General features: G+C 50.1%; 2 protein-coding genes and 1 pseudogene across 5 annotated transcripts; all 3 read left to right on the forward strand.

Moving 5' to 3' along the window:
- The first annotated feature begins 800 nt into the window (after positions 1 to 800).
- On the forward strand, positions 801 to 3,285 carry LOC103007683 (succinate dehydrogenase [ubiquinone] cytochrome b small subunit, mitochondrial-like; annotated as a pseudogene).
- A 6,244-nt stretch (positions 3,286 to 9,529) lies between these two features.
- TEKT2 (tektin 2) lies at positions 9,530 to 13,385 on the forward strand. 4 transcript variants are annotated; one of them, XM_057556601.1, is made up of 10 exons: positions 9,530 to 9,674; positions 10,547 to 10,656; positions 10,740 to 10,865; positions 11,043 to 11,248; positions 11,766 to 11,909; positions 11,985 to 12,099; positions 12,283 to 12,390; positions 12,516 to 12,659; positions 12,821 to 12,900; positions 13,068 to 13,385. In XM_057556601.1, exons 1-10 carry the CDS (start codon positions 9,587 to 9,589, stop codon positions 13,279 to 13,281), a joined length of 1,335 nt encoding a protein of 444 aa, XP_057412584.1. In that variant the 5' UTR covers positions 9,530 to 9,586; the 3' UTR covers positions 13,282 to 13,385. The 4 variants fall into 4 exon arrangements, with proteins under 4 accessions (XP_057412584.1, XP_057412589.1, XP_057412595.1 ...); XM_057556606.1 differs by having other exon boundaries at positions 9,538 to 9,674; positions 10,448 to 10,656; XM_057556612.1 differs by having other exon boundaries at positions 9,551 to 9,674; positions 10,468 to 10,656.
- Positions 13,386 to 13,926: 541 nt separating this feature from the next.
- ADPRS (ADP-ribosylserine hydrolase) lies at positions 13,927 to 19,387 on the forward strand. The gene is made up of 6 exons (XM_007182517.2): positions 13,927 to 14,178; positions 16,662 to 16,758; positions 17,044 to 17,251; positions 17,353 to 17,537; positions 17,875 to 17,975; positions 18,550 to 19,387. Exons 1-6 carry the CDS (start codon positions 13,965 to 13,967, stop codon positions 18,840 to 18,842), a joined length of 1,098 nt encoding a protein of 365 aa, XP_007182579.2. The 5' UTR covers positions 13,927 to 13,964; the 3' UTR covers positions 18,843 to 19,387.
- Positions 19,388 to 20,405: the final 1,018 nt, after the last annotated feature.

Consider the following 20,405-nt stretch of genomic DNA (forward strand, 5'->3'; position numbering starts at 1 on the left):
GCACAGGTTTGACCCCTGGTTGGGGAAGTTCCGCATGCTCCGCAGTGCGACCAAAAAAAAACATGCCTGACGGGGCTGGGGCTCCATATAAAAAAAAATTAAAGTGATGGAAAATACAATTCAAAAAATAAATAAAAGAGTTTCTCCCCCACCGTAAATAAAAGACATTGGTTCTTTTAGACTCTCCTCCCTTTAAGACATTGGGTGGCGTGGAAAGGGGGGTAAGCAAGAAGCCAGGCTTGCAAACTCTGCCAGGCAGTGAAAGAACTTAAGAATAGGTAGGAAAAAAAGAAACTGAAATGGACGGGGAATCGTCACAGGCCCTGAAGTGGATACACAGCCCAGGTATAATATGCAAGAAAACCCTGGACTGAAATTTTGAAAACCAGCTCTCAACTGTCCTAACTGCATAGCTTCAGGTATATCACTTTTCATTTCATAATTGAAGTTAATAGAGTAAAATCAGAGGTCTCAAGTTGGCAGCCAATTTGTGAATAATTTTTGTTTGGTATTTAAAATATTTTTATTAGTTCCTAATATTTAAAAAATCAGAAGATCTCACATAAAAATCCCTTAAAAAGTAAGGAGGGTCATCGATTTCACTATTCCTTCAGTATCCCTTCACAGCTGCCACCAGGGGAAGCCCAAGAGTGGTTGGTCCCTTTGGATGGAGCACACTCTCCACAGCCCCACCACTCTGCCCAGTCTGCACAGGGCAAATGTTTTCCTTTGCCATCTCTGGACTCAAAGGAACCCTAGTGTGAGGTGAGGCCTCCAAGCAAGCAGGAATCCCTATGAGGATGAGCTCCTTACCTGGGGGTAACTCACTACTTTGAAGCAGTCCAGCCTAAATATTAAAAACTTGTCCCTTCATTATTTCCATTTACCCTATTTATGTTCTCCAGAACATCAGAGAATTCAGTCTGTTCCCTTCTGGCTATTGTGTGTTCTTCACCCCAGTCTTCTCCCACCTACATGTCGCCAGAGTCTGTGCAACCCTAACAGTACAGTTTGTGTTCTTAAAGGATCTTGTTACTGATGCTGAAGAAGCACTAGTTAGCTTAACTAACAAATGCTGTTGGGTTGAGTTTTTTTTAACTATGTGTGTCAGTTGTTAAGTTTGACAAATTGAAGAGAATCACTCTACTGTCAATCCGCCCAGTAACTACACTGATATAGGAAAATTCTAAAAACGTCAATAACCACACCCAAATTCATACAGTTAAATGGGGGAAATATGTGTAACGGTGATGCGAAGGCATGCTCTGATAAATCAGGCTGTAGCATCCCTAAGTGTAGTACCAGAAAAGTATGACGGTTATCTAGGCAGACAGTAATCGGACAATTGCTCTGATTGATTAATAAGACACGCTGGACTGGACAGAACAAGTCACCAATTATATTAGAGTTCACTTGCTTGAAACTTCAGGGAAAAGGGTGCTCAGAGCACTACACTAAAGCATAGAGAAATGAGGCGGCAGTCTAAGGTAAAATTCCGAGGTGGTTTTTTTTGGAGGGGGGCCATACATCTTGAACTCTCAGTTCTTGTAGTTTCCATGATTCAGTCGTCTGATCATTTGACAAATTCCTTGGCTGCTGAGACTTGTATACCTTGCGGATGCTTTTAGGAAATTAATTAGGTTAATCTATCAGTGCCAGGAAAGGATGGGATCATTTTTACTATATTTGATAAAATGTCTCTATCATAAAGGGGACTGGAATCTTTAGTTTTATCTGTAGAAAAGAGATGACTGTTTTCCTGCCTTCTGTCACTTTTGTTATTTCTGTAATTTCCACAGTCTATAGAGATCTTTGCAATGCCTTTATAGAGCAGCACTTGTCTCATACTTTTCTCTATTAAAATATTTTCCTTTAAGAATAATCCTTGGGGGACTTCCCTGGTGGCGCAGTGGTTAAGAATCTGCCTGCTAAAGCAGGGGACACGGGTTCGAGCCGTGGTCCGGGAAGATCCCACATGCTGCAGAGCAACTAAGCCCGTGCGCCACAACTACTGAGCCTATGCTCTACAGCCCGCGAGCCACAACTACTGAGCCCATGTGCCACAACTACTGAGGCCTGCGCACCTAGAGCCAAGTGAAGCCACCACAATAGAAGCCTGCGCACTGCAATGAAGAGTAGCCCCCGCTCGCCGCAACTAGAGAAAGCCCGTGTACAGCAACGAAGACCCAACGCAGCCTAAATAAATAAATAATATTAAAAAAAAAAAAAGAATAATCCTTGGGAAACTTATACAACATTGTAAAGCAATTATACTCCAATAAAGATATTTTTTTACAAAAAGAATAATGCTTGGGTTCAAGATTTACTTATAAACAAAGCAGACATATTCGTGGTTTAGGATTATGAAGCCTTATATGATGTCTGATTCTCAGCTGAAATAAAATGTTAATGGACTTTTTTGCTAACTGACCTCAGAAACAGCCCAACTCAAAAGTACTTGCAACTGCTAACTGTACAATATTACTCTTTATTTACTGCAACATAAACTGTCAAATGGAAATTGCACATTATGTTGCAAAAACCAAAACCAAAAACAACATAGGAATAGGATACTTTACCAAACAGGATTTCAGTCACCACCATCATTCAGATGGTTTTCACTTGTATTTCATACAAACGTAAAATTAAGGTTGCTTAACCATTTTATGAGTTTAATTTTTCTAATTTATTTTTGTACTTTTATAAAGATTTTAGATTATAAATGTTTGCCATTTGTGGTATTCCTTTGAATAGTATTATTTTTTACTATATTAAAAGGTGTGTTTTAAATCTTTAATTTAAAAGTATTACTAGTATCTACATTAAGACCCTTTAAGGAGCGACAGGGCGACTCTCTGGAGGTCGTGTCCTCTGTGGTGCCTGAGGAGGACAAGCTCTGCTCCTCCGAGCACCAGTGGTCAGACCATTCATGTCTCAGCATTTCTCCAGGACCAACCTACCCCAGGATGGTGTGGAATACAGGACGTTCACCTGTCATCCATCCACCATTCTGGTTCCAAGGCTGCATCTCTCCACTGGACTGGTGAGAGGGTTGTCAGTGTTTTGCTCCTGGGCCTATTTCCAACTGCTTATTTGAATCCTTACTCTGCAATGGACTACTCCCTGGCTGCAGCCCTCCCTCTTCATAGTCACTGGGACACTGGACAAGTTGTGACTATGTTCCAGGGATTGGCACTCTCAGCTTTCACCTTTGCTAGGCTTTGTTATTTCAACGATCACGATGAGGGCATCTGCACAGCTGTTGCTATGCTATGGAAGCTCTGACCTTTTAGACGTAATACCTTGAAAATTGATTATACACCTCCCTTGCCTCTGCTCTGTCATGCCATTCAGTTCACAGTAAGGAGGAAATAACAGGTAAGTCCATTGGTGAGACAAACCTCTTCTCCTAATCACCTCGTTATTTTTTTTTTTTTTTTTTTAATTATTATTTATTTATTTATATATATCTTTTGGCTGTGTTGGGTCTTCGTTTCTGTGCGAGGGCTTCCTCTAGCTGCGGCAGGTGGGGGCCACTCTTCATCGCGGTGCGCGGGCCTCTCACTATCGCGGCCTCTCTTGTTGCGGAGCACAGGCTCCAGACGCGCAGGCTCAGTAGTTGTGGCTCACGGGCCCAGTTGCTCCGCGGCATGTGGGATCTTCCCAGAGCAGGGCTCGAACCCGTGTCCCCTGCACTAGCAGGCAGATTCTCAACCACTGCGCCACCAGGGAAGCCCTCACCTCGTTATTTTTAGAATGTAATCTTTGAGGAAAGATTTGAGAGGAATTGTAACCAAAAAACTGTCAGACTGAGTTCTCTATGCTGAGGAGTTAATGGGGTGTCTCTCAGCTTCTCACAAGCTGTTTAGTATAACTAAACATTATATATGAGCTTTTGCCTTTTAATTTATCAAACTCTTAAAGGGAATTCAGCTTTATTGCTCTCAATATCTGATCAGACTTCTATATTTGTCCTAGGATGGTAGAGAAAGGGAAAGACTGTTAATTCGAGAATAAAGACTTTGCAGAAAATTAGGCAGTGTTTAGTTTTTGCAAACTTCCCCGCTCTGTTCAGTCGATACCAGTTACTGATGGTTACATGTCCAAGGTAAATTGGCAAATTAGAAATGCTGATATTTCACATTACTGATTTCTAAATCCTAGGAAGAAGAGCCTGGAGAGTTCCTGAATATAGAGAAATTCCATGTAGGGAAGAGGTCCCTTTATAGATGTTTCAAATTGTTACAGATTCTAAACCTAGACTTAATCCTCAAATGTGTTTATTTTACTTGTCCTAAAATAGTCTGTCCACAGATACAAAATTATAAGTAATAAGTTGTTGTTTTCCCATTGTGGGAATCTCTAATGTGAAGATGTATTCTATGAAGATAAAGTCTTTTTAAAAATAAGATGCTGTGTAATAAAAATTTATTCTACTCCAAAAAAAGACCCTTTAGATATTCATTTTAAAATCTGCACAAAAGTATAACACTTTACTTTGAATGCAGCAAAGCTACTTTCCATTCATTTGAACTGATAGACTTTCTTATACAAGCAAATGGAAGGGCAAATACAGTCGGGGAGGGGGGTTGTTGGTTGTTTCAACCTCCAGATTAAATCATGTGCAGCTGTGTAGTTGAAGCAGCGGTTCATTCTCTTTGGCTATTGTATACAAAACTACTTAGTCTCACTTAAGTCTCAACCTTGAGGATCTCAACATGAATTGTTTGGCCTGAGACAGGTTCGAGAGCAACAGAAAAGTAAGCTGGAAAAAAGGCCAGAGTCAAGCAGTTTCCTTTGGAGTAGTGTACAAACAAACAAAAATGGCTAAGTTAGAGAAACTATTTCCACTCACTCTGTGTTTTAAAAAAAATACAGGGGCTTCCCTGGTGGCGCAGTGGTTGAGAATCTGCCTGCCAATGCAGGGGACACGGGTTCGAGCCCTGGTCTGGGAAGATCCCACATACCGCAGAGCAACTGGGCCCGTGAGCCACAATTGCTGAGCCTGCGCATCTGGAGCCTGTGCTCCGCAACAAGAGAGGCCGCGATAATGAGAGGCCCGCGCACCGCGATGAAGGGTGGCCCCCACTTGCCGCAACTAGAGAAAGCCCTCGCACAGAAATGAAGACCAACACAGACATAAATAAATAAATAATAAATAAATTTAAAAAAAAATACAATTTACTCGAGCAACTATACCCAAATCCCTTGGCAAACAACTCACACAAAAACGTCAAGATCTTCCACTGTACCTCGAAGGTGGGTCACTTGGTTGTGAACAGCCAAAGCCAGTCCCAATTTAAAGCAGAAATCTTCTAATGTGACACTAAATTGCTGTTGCTTGAAAAACATTTTCACAATCACAGTTCTCACTTTTCTAAAATAGCAATTTCCAGAGGGAAGACCAGAGTTCAATTTAATAGTAAAATACAACTTTGCTGTCATTTGCCAAGCACATTAATAAGCTATTTAGAACTTAACTTTGGTTATCTACATACGACAGAATGAAGGTAAGGGGGTGGTGGGGGGGGGGGGGAATCTCCAAATTTGTACTTTGTTTTTCCACTTAAGAGGGTAGAAAGGCCAAAATAGAACAGCTTTTAAGACATTCAGTTTTACATTTCTGCATATTGGAAATAACCTGATATTTTAGCATGCTTCTAAACAGAAAAGGGTGAATAAAATCATCATTCATCCTCTGAATTGTCTTTATATTTTTCCCTTAGATTTAAATTTAATTGAAAACAACCTCACATCAACACCAAAATAGGAACTACTATTTTGTTAGAAATTGCCCTCTTGGAAGAGAAATAAAGAAAGATAATTTACCTGAAATCTTTCCGGATAAAAAGTCGTTAACGATCGTGGAGAAACAATCCAGTATTTAATTAGTCTGTAATATCTACAACCATCAAGAAGCACAATAGCGTATTTCAGTAGGGAAGACTTGGGAGATGGAGCACCACATAGTACTGTATCTGCCTCTAGACATTGGAAGTGCACGCTAAAGAAAGATAAGCCTTCAGGCAACAACATACGAAGTAAGCTGTGCAAATATACACCTCCAAGAAAGGCAATACAGTTTTAACTTCAGTAGCTAGATGTGGGGATGGATACCTTATCAAGATATTTTTCATATTAGAAAAAGATCAGCTGACCAAGTATTAACTAAAGTACTTTTAAACACTGTCCTAATTCAGTAAAAGGGGTACACTCTGAGGATTTTAATTATTGGAATTCACTAAGTAAGGTAATCTATGACATTTACTGGGAGGAGAAAATTGAGAAGAACAGAGAAGATGCATACCATAACACTTCACAGATTTTGAGAGAAAATAGCTTGTTATTGCCAGGGCACCTCATGTCTCCTTTGGCTAAGTCTTAATCACTTAAAAAAGTTACAAGTTCATATTCTGCTGTTTCATGTTCTTATTTTCACATTTTAAAAAAATTTCTTGCTTCCTTGTCTACATCTCTAGGATCCTTTTTAATCCACGAGAATGTGGACTGGATAGTTAGGTTCTTTAAATCTGAAGAGAGAAAGCAGCCAACTGAAGAATATTACAATTAGACACAAACAAGTCATGGACATTATCTTCCTATTTATAACGTTCATAGGAGAGGTGGCAGCTGTATCTAACAGCAACATTCCCAGGGTAATGCACACATGAAACAGAGAAATGATATACACTTCTGCTACAAACTGAAAGTAATGCACTTCATGAATATAATGTGTCTGTCCTGTGTGAGTATTGCTTTGAGCAAATGGGGCTCCTCGTATATGAGTCCACATTTGACCAGATGACATCAAAATCACAAAACACAGAGCTAAAACTGCCCATAAATTTTTGTTAAAAATAAATTTCCTATTCCATTTCAATACATACACAAGTCCACCGATGAGAGCCAAAGATATCCCTAAATTGAAGGAATAGTAATAATGTATAGGCTTCCTGGTTCTGACATTGACCATCTGTCTCTCAGTTCTCTCGGCTACCCACGTGAACATTTGCTGCGCTATGATAACCCTCTCTTTGAAATTATAAATGTCATCTGCTTTAAATTCACTTTTAGCAGAAAAGTGGAGGACATTCGGAACTGACATCACCTGAAGCATTTCAGAGACCTCGGGGCTTTCATCAAAATCCACCATAGCAAAAAATACCTTGTTGCTGAATGCACTGGCGAATTGCCAGGAATCTGCCAAGATCTGAAATTCTTGAAGAGCAAGTTTGCACGTTACACATAATCTAAACTTCTGGAGAGTAGTAAACAGCACAAAAACAGAATAGTTTCTTGGTTTTTCTAATACAAAACGATTGAACATGGCATCATTCATTCTTATCACTCTGTTTTTCTGAGTCCAGTCCATCAGCTGTCTGACCTTTTCTGCTAATATCTTCTTCCTTTGGCCAGGATGTGCAGGAGCCTCGGGAGTCATGAACACCAAAACCACCACCATGGTCAGAGATACACGCCAAAGCCACCACCATTCTTCCATATTTGTTTACTTCTTTTCTGTTATGTTTCCAAATATCTATGCCAAAATCTTATCATTTCTCCCGGCAAATAATTTGTCCAGGACCTTTTAGTTTTCTGTCTTCTTTAATCCTAGTAAAAGAGCTATATCACAAATTCCCATGCATGTCTGGTTTATGAGCCATGTATTAGAGTTTAGAAAATATTCTGTGAAAAAAAAAATTCTGTGGTCAAGGAAGTCTTGGAAATGTTCCAGTCTCAGTCTTTCTGCAGAGTTCCAGACTCACATTTCTAACTGCCTGCTGGACAGCAATACCTAGATCCACCACAATCACCTCAAACTACTCAAAAGCCAACCTCATCATCCCCTTGCCTACCAAGCCCTGGGTTCTCTGCCTCTCTTTCCACTGTGACCCCATCCCACCAATCACTGAGGTTTTAAAACTGAGGACTCTTCTTGGACTCCTCTCTTACCCTCCATCCATCAAACCAGAACTTAGCCTCTGGAGCAGACTGCCTGAGTTTGGATCCAGGCTCTACCACTTAGATTTGTGACCCTGGGCACGTTCCTCACTTCTCTGTGCCTCAGTTTCCTCACCTGTAAGACGATGGTGGTCATAGCATCCATCTCCTAGGATTTTTCTGCACAGCCCTCAAAGAGGAGCAGGCGGGCAAGCTGGGCATAGCATCCCTGCCTTCCTCTTGTTGTCCAGCGCCACCACTAGAGGCAGTGCGGAGTCGTAACTGAGAGAAGGTAGACCTGGGGACCAGATGCATCTGGGTTTCCATCCTTACCAGTCTCTTCAGTTACTGGCAAAAATGGGGGTAATGCCTACCTCACCTATTAGTTATGTACATTACCTGTCAACATCTTCCAATGTCTAGAACGGTACTAGCACAGTTGATTTTTTTTTTCCTTCTCCTTTTTAGAGAAATGGTTGGATATTGAGCATTACTTCTAATACCTGTTACCTCTCCCAGGGGCATGTCCTCTCCAATTACGATAATCATTCCTTCTATGCCGTCAAGCAGATGATGAAATTATTGGGAAAGACAGAATCAGTAGAATGTGTGTAAACAATGTTAAATATATACACATTCTGGGAAGGATACCTGCTGGAGAGTGAGCCTGACCGGGAGATTACTTTGGCTATGTACGGGACTTTTTTTTTTTTTTTGCCATGTCGATGCATAACCTTTATCAAAGTAAAGATTTTTATTTTTTTTAAATTAATTAATTTATTAGTTATATTTGGTTGTATTGGGTCTTCGTTGCTGCGCGCGGGCCTTCTCTAGTTGTGGTGAGCGGGGGCTACTCTTCGTTGCGATGTGCAGGCTTCTCATTGCGGTGACTTCTCTCGTTGCGGAGCACGGGCTCTAGGCCGTGCGGGCTTCAGTAGTTGCAGAACGTGGGCTCAGTAGTTGTGGCTCGCAGGCTCTAGAGCGCAGGCTCAATAGTTGTGGTGCACGGGCTTAGTTGCTCCATGGCATGTGGGATCTTCCCGGACCAGGGCTCGAACCCGTGTCCCCTGCATTGGCAGGTGGGTTCTTTTTTTTTTTTTTTTTTTAATTTTTATTTATTTATTTATTTATTTAGGAAGAGTAATTTTTTTTTCTTTAAACATCTTTATTGAAGTATAATTGCCTTACAATGGTGTGTTAGCTTCTGCTTTATAACAAAGTGAATCAGTTATACATATACAATATGTTCCTATTTCTCTTCCCTCTTGGCAGGTGGGTTCTTAACCACTGAGCCACCAGGGAAGCCCCAAAGTAAAGATTTTTTTTTTTTTTTTTTTTTTTTTTTTTTTTTTTTCCACACACACACACTGTATTTTATTTTTACAAGAGATAGATAGACTGCCACCAAGCATTGTACATGGATGACCACAACAAAAGCAACAATGATTGCAATTACCCAAAGTAAAGATTTTTAACTTGTGAATGAAGTGAACGCGATATCCTGATGCCCTCTCCTCCCCACCCTCTTGCAGCACCCGCCCCGTCGCCGGCCCTTTCCTACCCGGAAGGCCTCTGGCCCCAACGCCGCCGCCGCCGCCGCCGCCGCCGCGCCGCCCGGCGGTTACCAAGCTGAACGCGGGCTGTGATGACCCGCGCGCGGAAGGGGTTGCCTAGCAACCGGGGGCGCTTAACAGAGGAGCCGGCGAAGGGAGGCGGAAGTGCGCGCTGGGAAGGTGAGAGGAGGAGGGGACAGGGGTGGGGAGGTGCTCACCCCCTCCCGCTCCTTTCTCTGCGCCGGGGTATTAAACTGAAGATGACTATCCTGGGAGGGGAAGGGAGAGATTGGGCTGGGAACTAGACAGACCGCAGCTCCTCCCGCTGGGGCCCCTCACACACCCGCTCCTCCTCCTCCAGCAGAGGGCGGAGGGAGGGAATGTGACCCAGGTGGGGAGGTGACCAGCCCCCCACCCCCAATTCCCTAGTGCCAATTCGAAGCCCCTTCGAAACAAGCCGGTCCTCTCTGGATGGGGACAGGGCTTCTTCTCTTAGATCCCGCAGGGTCCTAGCCCAAGGCTGGGGCAGGGAAAACAAAGAAAGTTCCACAGGACTTGGTTACTGGAAGTAGCGGTGGAAACTGGATTAAGGGCTATTTTTCCTGCTACCTGCCCACCCCCCTCCACCAGCCCCACTGAGCACTTGGCACTACACACACACACACATGCACACACACACGTGCGCGCACACATACCGAGGAACCCCATTATCCCCTTTCACCTGCTCCAGGACCTGAAGGGTCCAGCAGTTTGTGTCTGTGGATGGATGGGTGGGAGGAAACTTAGTTAGTGCCTCACACGAAGTTGAGTGTAGGGTGAGCTGTTTTCAAGCAGGCTTCCAGCAGGAAGGGGCTTGGAGCAAAATGGACAGGAGCACATCCTTTGGAGGGGCTTTGATCCAGGAGAGGCTTTCCTCAGTGGTCTCCTGCAGCCTTGTTTGCCCCTCCCAGCAGAGGTGGGTGTCTTGGAACAGGCCTGGGGTCCCTGAGCCTTCGGCTCCTGCACCATGGCCACGCTGAGTGTCAAGCCCAGTCCACGCTTCCGGTTGCCAGACTGGTACACCAACAGCTACCTGTTGTCCACTAACGCTGAGCGGCAGCGAGATGCCTCACACCAGATCCGCCAGGAGGCCCGGGTCCTCTGCAACGAGACCAACAACCAGGTTGGGGGCCGGAGCCCAGTTGGGTGGGAAAGGGATAGCCCCCAACTCCCGACAACCTCTTTATCTGGCTCTGTCTCTTCCAGACCATTTGGGACGAACATGACAATAGGACTCGACTGGCAGAGAGGATTGATACTGTCAACCGGTGGAAGGAGATGCTGGACAAGTGTCTGACGGACTTAGATGCTGAGATCGACGCCCTGACACAGGCAGGGAGCCAGGGCAGGGTGCCAGGAGACCCTGCCTGCAAGGACCTCCCTCTCCCGCCCCTCTTCCGGGTCAGGGTATTTGGTGGCATGTCCATCTGAGTCACTTGGCCTAAGTGGGGATGAGAGCTGCTTCCCAGCGGATGGCCCCACCAGCCTCCTGTGCCCTCTGTTTTCTAGATGAAAGAGTCAGCAGAGCAAAACCTGCAGGCCAAGAACCTGCCTCTGGATGTGGCGATTGAGTGCCTGACCCTGCGGGAGAGTCGGCGTGACATTGATGTGGTGAAGGACCTCGTGGAGGAAGAGCTGCACAAAGAGGTAGAGGTCACTGAAGCCACCAAGAAGGCCTTGCAACAGAAGATCAGCCAGGCCTTTGAGAAGCTCTGGTAAGAGAGAGATATGTCATTCACACGTTCATCTGCCTTTGAAGGCTGTGTTTTAAATGTAGAACATGTGTATCATGGGTAACAAGTCACTGGCTCTCAGGCCGCCTTCTGCCCCTGCTGTGCCCATGGCAGAAACCACTCACCCACTGATCGTAGCACTTTTTGCACCACCCGGACGTGGTCTCAGAATACTTCTCATGAACCTGCTCTAGGCAGCCATTATCAATTTATTGGAAGCATGAGAGATGAAGCCCATGTGCCACCACCCCGACTTTCTGGGAGTGTGAGCCTTGTGAGTGTAGCTACTGGAGTGTGCCCTGTGGGTGTGTACAAGCACTTGGTGACATAATTTTGTCTGTGGGGAGCTCATCCAGCTGTGCCCATATTTGTCTCAGCTGCAGCAGCAGCTCCATTGTCACCTCAGCTTTCCCATCCCTCCTTGTCCCTTCAGTACCATGAGGGCTGCGTTCCAGGGCCTTGGAGGTATGGCTCCTGATCCAGTCTGTTCTGTCCCCAGCCTCCTGCAGGAAGTCCGACAGCAGCTGAACTCTGACCATCGGGGCAAAATGGAGACACTGGACATTGACAGAGGCTGCTACTCTCTCAACCTCAAGTCCCCGAACATCTCTCTGAAGATTAATCCCACACGTGTCCCCAACGGGTAAGAAGGGCATTTCATTCAGTCTCTCTTCCTCGCCACAGAGGCCATACTCTGATTATTTCCTGCCACCTGCAGCTCCACCACACTCCAGCAGTGGGATGACTGCAGTCAGTTCAACAAGAACCAAGCAGAGGCTGAAATGAAAGGGGCCATAGAGCTGAGGGAGGCCATCGCCCTAACTATTGCCAAGGTGACTGACCACTCCCCCTACCCCGACCCTCCATGGCTAAGAGATGGCCCCAGCATGCACTCAAGCCCTTGTCTTTTGTTCCCTGTCAGCCGTGTGGCATCCCACCCCTCACCTGAGCGACATCCTCAGCTGGCCAGAGCTTATACCCTCCCCTTGCCCTCCCCGCCTACTTTCTGTCCTCAGACCAACAACGAACTGGAAGCCCAGAGGGTTGCAACGGAATTTGCCTTCAGGAAGCGCCTGTGGGAGATGGAGAAAGTGTACAGTGACCTCAAGTGGCAAGAGAAGAATGTGAGCCTTCTCCGTTTGGTCTCCTGGGGCCTGGACTTCCTGCTGTGGGATGAGGAGCCTGATGCCCTGCCAGGAAGCCCCGGACTGGGTGCACCAGGTGGAGACCAGTCACTCTGTCCCTGCAGACCTTGGAGGAGATTGCCGAGCTGCAGGAGGACATCCGGCATCTGGAGGAGGATCTGCGCAGAAAGTTACAGAACCTGAAGCTATGCCACACCCGGCTAGAGACCAGGACCTACCGGCCCAACGTGGAACTCTGCAGGGACCAGGTACGAGGGCACCCCGGTGGGGCACGGGCCCCCGGCTAAGGTTCCTCAGGATGCCTCACTCCCTGGTGGAGCAGGGGTGCTGGCGCAGGGCAGCCCCCAGACCCGTGGGCAGAAGGAGAGTGTGGCTGACCTGGACTCCCAACCTGCCCCTCTGCCTCCAGGCACAGTACGGCCTCACTGAGGAGGTTCACCAGTTAGAGGCAACCACTGCTGCCCTGAAGCAGAAGCTGGCGCAGGCACAGTAGGTTTGGGGAGTGGGCAGGAGGGGCGGGGAGACACCTCCCACCACTGGGGTCCCTTGCTGCCTGCCAGCTTCCCTGCTGTCTTCCTGACTCAAGGCTGATGAGCTCAGCCCTGACCTCCCAGCCTCACGCCGGCGGTGGTGGGTTGTTAATCCCTCCTCCCCAGGGACGCTCTGGACGCCCTGTACCAGCATCTGGCCTGGCTGCAGGCTGACATCGCCTGCAAGGCCAACTCCATGCTCTTGGACACCAAGTGCATGGACATCCGGCGGAAGCTGACCATGCCGGCTGAGAAGTTTGTGCCGGAGGTGGACACCTTCACCCGCACCACAAACCGCACCCTGAGTCCACTCAAAACCTGCCAGCTGGAGCTAACCTAGCGAGGGGGCTGAGGGAGGAGGGGAAGGCTGGTGGAAAATGAAAGAGGGAGGGCAGTGGAGAGAACGAATCTAATAAAGGTCGGGGGTTCTCAGTCCAGACGGTTCTTTGCTACCCCTGCATGTAGCCAGCGGGGAGAGGGCTCTTGGCTCTCCTGTGCACGGAGGAGCAAAGATGGGGACATCATCCCTCAAGCTCCATGTTCCCAATCCCATGCCCTTCTCTGGGCTAGGCCAGCACCCTGGGCTCCAGCGCCGTGACCTCTAACCAGCTCTGTCCCAGCTGGACCCTTGCGTGCCCTCTTGACGCCTAGGGGAGGCCCAGAGGGGGCTAGGGTGACAGGGGGAGGGCTTGGGGGTGGCCGCCCCGGACTGAGTGACCTGAGCTGGGCTGCTGTGGCACGGCTGGCCGACCGTGGGGGGCAGTGGCCCGAAGGTCTGCCTCAGTGCGCAGCCCTCGGGGACCCTTTAGTGGCCGTCCCGCCCAGCTGTGACGCCGTTTACAGGTCGGGGAAACGCGGGCTAAATACAGAGGCCGGGCCCAATCGAATGAGGGCTGCGGGACCGCCCCTTGTCACCCGCGGGGCAGCTGCGACTCCGGGCCGCGGGGCGGCGCTGTGGGGCCGGGGAAGCCGCGCGGTGGGGTGCGCGCGGGCCGCACCGGAAGTGGCGGTTGGTCCGCGCGGATGGCGGTGGCGGCGGTGATGACGGCGGCGGGCTGCGGAGGGGCTGGGGCGGCCCGCTCCCTCTCCCGCTTCCGAGGCTGCCTGGCGGGCGCGCTGCTCGGGGACTGCGTGGGCGCCGTCTACGAGGCGCGCGACACCGTCGACCTGACGTCAGTCCTGCGTCGGGTCCAGGACCTGGAGCCGGACCCTGGCTCGCCGGGGAGCGCGCGGACAGGTGGGCGGGGCCGGGCGCACTGGGCACCGGGGAGCTCCGAGGGACTTGGGCAGGGAGGGGACAGCGGCCGGAGGGGCCCGATATGCACGACCCGCGGGCACCTCGGATTCAGCGTGTCCAAATCCGAGCCCCGTCTTCACACGTCTCGCCCCGAACGTTTGCCAGCCCGGGGCTTGGCTACACAAACCGCCCAGCCGTTCAAGCCACGCCTAGATTGTGCCTAGTCCAATACTTAACGTCCCTGCCGATTTTACCCATTTTACGCGTTTTACCCGGGTCTCCCGAATCTGGGCCACCAGTCCATCTCCACGCAGCTGGAGTGCACTTCTGAAAGCAGATCTTATCGCGGCCTCCCCTCGTGAATCTCTGCAGTAATTTTCCATTACCCTTAGGACAGAGCCAAACTCCTTAATGTTCCCTACGTGGCCGGCCCTCGCCTTCGTCTCCAGTTTCACCTTATACCACCCTTGGCCTTGCTGTCTGCGCTGCACTTCCTCTCACTTCGTGCCTCCTCTAGCTCAGGCCTTTGCATGTACTGCTGTCCCTTTGCCTGTAATGCTTTCTCCCCTCTGCCTCTCCCTCCCTGTGCAGTCAACTCATCACCCAGATCTCAGCGCAGTATCACGGCTGAGGATGATTCTTCTTGGAGAGCATGTAGAATAGTAAGAAAAAGGGGCCACACCCGGAACCCTGGAGGAGGAAAAGGAGCTAGAGAAGGAAACAGTTTATAGGAGGAGAAGGAGGGGAGATGGGTAACAACAAAACTCAAGAAAAGAATTTCAAGATGAAGACACTGGTTACTGGTGTGAGGCTGCAGAGAGGTTAAGTGGGGGGAAGTCTAAACTTAGAAAAGCATTTTCAGTAGAAGGTTGAACCCTAGAAATTAGATTTCAGTGGGTTTAGGAGGAAATGGAAAAGGAGAAAGAGTATGTTTGGTATGAAAGGAAGGAGAGGGATGAGCTGTGGCTGAGGTGAAGACAGGATGGGGGGGACAGTTCATAATTTCATTTTTGGTTTGATGTTAAGATGAGGGGAAGACATTTTAGGCTGAGATTTTAGGACCCTTTGGGTGCAAGTGGCAGAAAACCCAACTCAAAATGGCCTGAGCAAAAAGAGAATGCATTGGCTGGCATCACTGAGAAGTCCAGGGCAGGTCTGGCTTTAAGCAGAGCTAAATCAAGCCATCTCCTCAAGACTCAGTTCCTCTGCTTATTCAGATCTGCGTTCTTCTGGGTGGGCTTCACTCTGGCAGACCCTTCCCACGGGGTGGCCCTCAGCAGCTCCCAGCTCAGCATCTCCGGCAGAGGAAGTTTCTCTTTTCAGTGGCACCAGCAGAGGTCTCTGGTGGAGTCTCACTGGCCTGGCTTAGGTCACCCGTCCATCCCTGAAACAGGGAATGGGGTGCTCTTTGGCTGGGCTGGAGGTGGCATTGGCTCCATCCCCTGTCATCTGGACTGGGAGTGGGAGAGAAGTGATTCCCTGGGGGAAAGCAGGGTGCAGGGACCGATCAAAGGGAGACCGGGTGCTGCTGTATCACAGAAGGAGGAGTTGAGACAAAGGAAGGACAAGGTCCCTGGGGAACTGGGCTCAGGGAGCACTTCAAGAGGGACCAGTCCCTCTGAGGACAGACTGGAGAGTGTGGCTGTGAGTAGGTGCCTGTGAGCCTCTCTTCCTGGTGAAGTAGGGGGTGGGGGCTCCTGAGAGTGAAAGGGGAGGAGAAGGCAGGGTTGGGGCTTGGGACACACAGAGCAGGGCGGGGATGGGGGGCGAGGGCAGAGGGCAGATGTGAGGAATAAAAAGGGGCTCACTAGGGAGTATGCTTTGTTCTCTGTAACTGTCTCTTCTTCAGATAAAACCAAGTCCTTGGCCCTAGCTCGCTTATAGCCTATTTGAGAAGCTACCACATAACCACTGGTGTGTGTTAGAAGTGCCAGAGCAGTAGACTCGGGTACCCAGAGGAAGGAGACAGGGCCAGAGGGTTGGGGGGGAGCAGCCCCAGCTGGGAAGGACTTGACCCAGACTCCAGGATTGGTTCTAAGGATGTGGAGAGGAGCAGTGGGATATAAGATGGGTGAGGAAGGGCGTGCTTCAAATGGCCAAGGCAGTGAGTTTGGACCTCATCCTGAAGGCAACAGACAGCCATTCGAGCAGGAGAGTGAGATGAGGAAAGTGATATTCTACTCTTTTTCAGGCTGCACATTATAGGCCGGGCTGGAGGGTGGGGAATATGCAAGAGATTTGAGAGGCCCAAAGCAGGTCCATTAAGACTGGAGATGCAGTGATGGCAGCCAGAAGGGATGGAAGGTTTTCCTCCAGAAATCAGCAGGACATGTGACTGACTCAGAGCCCTGGAAACTTGGATGGGAGTGAGAGGCTGACTTGAGGCCTTCTGGAAGTAGTAGATAAAAGGAGTGAGCGGGAGGCCAAAGCCGCCACCCTCGAGCCCTGCAGCTCGATCTCCGCCCCCCGCCCTGTTCCTGCAGAAGCACTGTGCTACACAGACGACACAGCCATGGCCAGGGCGCTGGTGCAGTCCCTGCTGGCCAAGGAGGCCTTCGACGAGATGGACATGGCTCACAGGTGAGGGCAGTGGTCCTGGGGTGAAGCAAACCAGGTGGGCAGAGTTATTGCACCCCTTGACCAGAGCAGTGACATCCGTGCATGCCGGGACACCCTACCCGCACACCCCGCCGCAGGACACTCCCTAGGGCAGCTGCAGCTTCCCAAGCTAGAAGTGACAGCACCGCTGGCACAGGCTCCTGAGGTCCCCGAGGATTCCTCTTTTCCCAGACCAGCCAGGTTTCTTCTCTCCCACCCCTGGCAGGCATCTCTTAGATCATTACACTGTCCCCTTCTCTCCCCTAGGTTTGCTCAGGAGTACAAGAAAGACCCTGACCGGGGTTATGGTGCTGGAGTGATCACCGTCTTCAGGAAGCTCCTGAGCCCCAAGTGCCGTGATGTCTTTGAGCCTGCCCGGGCCCAGTTTAATGGCAAAGGCTCCTACGGCAACGGGGGCGCGATGCGGGTGGCCGGCATCTCCCTGGCCTATAGCAGTGTCCAGGATGTGCAGAAGGTAGTTAGGGCTGGCTGGCTTCTGGACACTCTCGTCCCTCCCTCCCTCTGCAGCTTGGGTGCTGTGACAGCAGGTCTTTGCCTCCCTCACCTTTGCCCTAGTTTGCCCGGCTCTCGGCCCAGCTGACACACGCCTCCTCCCTGGGTTACAACGGTGCCATCCTGCAGGCCCTGGCTGTGCACCTGGCTTTGCAGGGTGAGTCGTCCAGTGAGCACTTCCTTGAACAACTCCTGGGCCACATGGAGGAGCTGGAGAGTGATGCCCAGTCCGTGTCAGATGCCCGGGAGTGAGTATGCGGGCTGGAGGCGGGCTGGAGGCGCGTCTGTGCATGTGCATGCTGGTGGGGTGGCCCTGCCTCAAGCTGAAACCTTCCTTCTTTAATTGCAGGCCCTAAGGAGGGGTGGGAAGAAGCCCTTTGCCTTGGCTGTGCCTCAGGGCTCTCCAGGTCCCAGAGAACAAACGGGGCAGCTCACACCTCGCCCTTCCCACTTCTTGCCCTGACACCCGTGCCTAAGTGTCAGATGCCCACGTCCCTGCCTCGCCCTCCCATGCAGCCCTTCCCCTTCCTGCCTTCTCCACCCTCCTGGCTCCAACCTCCCTGAAATCTCGCCCCTAACCCACAGGTTGGGCATGGAGGAGCGTCCGTACTCCAGCCGACTGAAGAAGATTGGGGAGCTTCTAGAGCAGGACTCAGTGACCAGAGAGGAGGTGGTGTCCGAGCTAGGTGGGTAGACCCCCCACCCGTCATCCTTCAGGGTCAGTCTTGGGCTCAGGGGTGCCTGGAGTCACGCCTGCCGCCATCACACCTTTGCCAGGGTTGCTGAGACAGCAGAGCCATGTTCTGTAGGGTCCTTGGCAGGCTGCGAGCACAGCACCTTCTTGTTCTAGGGCGACAGTACCCTCAGCCTTAAAGCTAAACATCCCAGAAATGGCAGCCGGCTGCTAGTTTTTTACAGCTAATGGTGATAACTGATGTTTATTCATACTGTGTTCTGGGCACTATGCAGAATGCTTTACCTCTAGGATGTCATTTCACCCTCACACCAGCCCTGCGAGAATTCCTAACTTTATTCACTCTCTACACGAGGAGCTGAACCCAAGATACAGGAATCACACAGCCAATAGGTGGGCGAGCCGGGATTTGAACCCAGGTAGTCTAACCCCAGAGCCTGTGCTCTTAATCGCAGCCCAACTTGAAGCTGAGAGTGTTGACTTGTGGCAGGTGGCAGGAAGCCTGGGGACATGTGGGGCTCGGGAAGGGGGGTGGGTCAAGTTCCCATAATCTGGCTTCCCCACAGGGAATGGCATTGCTGCCTTTGAATCTGTGCCCACTGCCATCTATTGCTTCCTGCGCTGCATGGAGCCCGACCCCGAGATCCCCTCTGCCTTCAACAGCCTCCAGAGGACTCTCGTCTATTCCATCTCACTTGGTGGGGACACAGACACCATTGCCACCATGGCCGGGGCCATTGCTGGCGCCTACTATGGCATGGAACAGGTGCCAGAGAGCTGGCAGCAAAGCTGTGAGGGCTATGAGGAGACTGACGTCCTGGCCCAGAGCCTGCACCGGGTCTTCCAGAAGAATCTGTGAGGGCCACAGCTGCTGGGGCTCTGCCATACCCAGCAGGACCAACTACAGCTCGGATTGGAAACCCTGGGCTCCCTTAGGCTTGGCTCCCTGCCTCGGTCTTCCTGCGGTGTGGCTGGAGTGCACCCTTGGGGCTGGGGACTCCTTTGGGGAGGTCACTGAACAGTGAGGGAGGGACGGGTGCCTTCTGGTGCTGGGTTCCTGGCTTCTGCAGAGCCTCGGTGCTCCTGGCTCCTCAGTCAGACATAAGGGACCGGGGCAGGTTTTATTTTGGAGCAGTACTTGTGTTTTCCTTTATTATCTAGGACATGGGATTTGGGGAGGTGGAAATGATCTGCGGCATCATTTCTCCTTGTTAGGATTTAACCAATTTGCCAGGATGCCTGCCTTTGACTGCACAGGGCCCCCGAGCGCCAAGTTTATACGGATCAGGAGGTGGACACGTGAATCTAGCTGATCTAGATGCACACCTGGCCCTTGGCTGTCATGGGTCTTGTTAACAGCTTCCAGACGAAGTTACAGAGCAATAAACAGTTCTTTAAATCCCACCACTGTTTCCTGTGTTTCTCCTTTGCCCTGAATGGATTCTTCCCCCTTTGCCCTTCTGTGCCTGTGCCTCTCTGTCTGGGCCTCACTCTCCTAGGAGCTAGGGACCCAAGCTGCTGGCTTGTGGAGGCATATTCCTCCAGCTGTTCAGCCAGGAAAAGCAGAGCAGGCGTGGTTTGGTGCTTTTTCCTGTTGGAGATCCCTCACAGTGGCCCAGGCAGCGGGCAGGAACAAGCCAGATTTTCCTGCTCTCGGAGCCTGACTTCATAGGTTGCTCCCCAGATAGAACCCAGGCCCAGCCAGGAACCAGAACGCTGTAGGAGGATGCAGAGGGGACCGCGTATCACCGGACTGCTGACCTTCGTGTGAGGGGGGCACATCATCTCAGCTGAAGGCCGGGCCTCATTCTGCATCTTGGGCCTCAGTCAAAGGCCTCGGCCTGCTGGGAAGTTCTGCACACCATCCATTCTGCAGAAAGGGAAATTGAAATGGAAGAGGCACCTCCCCTCAAACTTGAGGGATATTCCAGCCTCGGTGGAGAGAGACGCATGCCCAGCTCTGCAGCTAGCCTGAGGTTTCAGGACTGTTGGACAGGCCTGCTTTCAGCCAAGATGGGGTTCTTCCAGGCTGGGGAAAACCACAGGACTTTTCAGGGCACAGGTTGGTCTCAGGTCTGCTGTCCAGATTCCCAGAGTGCGGCAAGTTACGGGGCGGTGCTTTCTCCCAGGACAACTCCCCTGGCCCTGCCTTCAGCGTTGGGCCTGGCACTAGCCCCGCCCAGAGGAGCAAAGATTCCTGATTTCATTCATAATTTGTATCAGATGTTGAAACTTGACCTTCGGGATCCTGAGCCAGCTGTCATGCTCCACTACCCTTGAGAGCTTGCAGGAATGTTCCAGGGAAGCTTGATCCGTCTCCCCTAGCTCCAGCCACTGCCTTACTTTGCTTTCTTAAAATGCCTCTTGGCATTTACTTGGTGCAGAGCCTCGGCAGCTTCGGAGAAGCAAGCATTTCTGATGC

Source organism: Balaenoptera acutorostrata, chromosome 1 (assembly GCF_949987535.1).
Source record: "Balaenoptera acutorostrata chromosome 1, mBalAcu1.1, whole genome shotgun sequence".
NCBI classification, from domain to species: Eukaryota; Metazoa; Chordata; class Mammalia; order Artiodactyla; family Balaenopteridae; genus Balaenoptera; species Balaenoptera acutorostrata.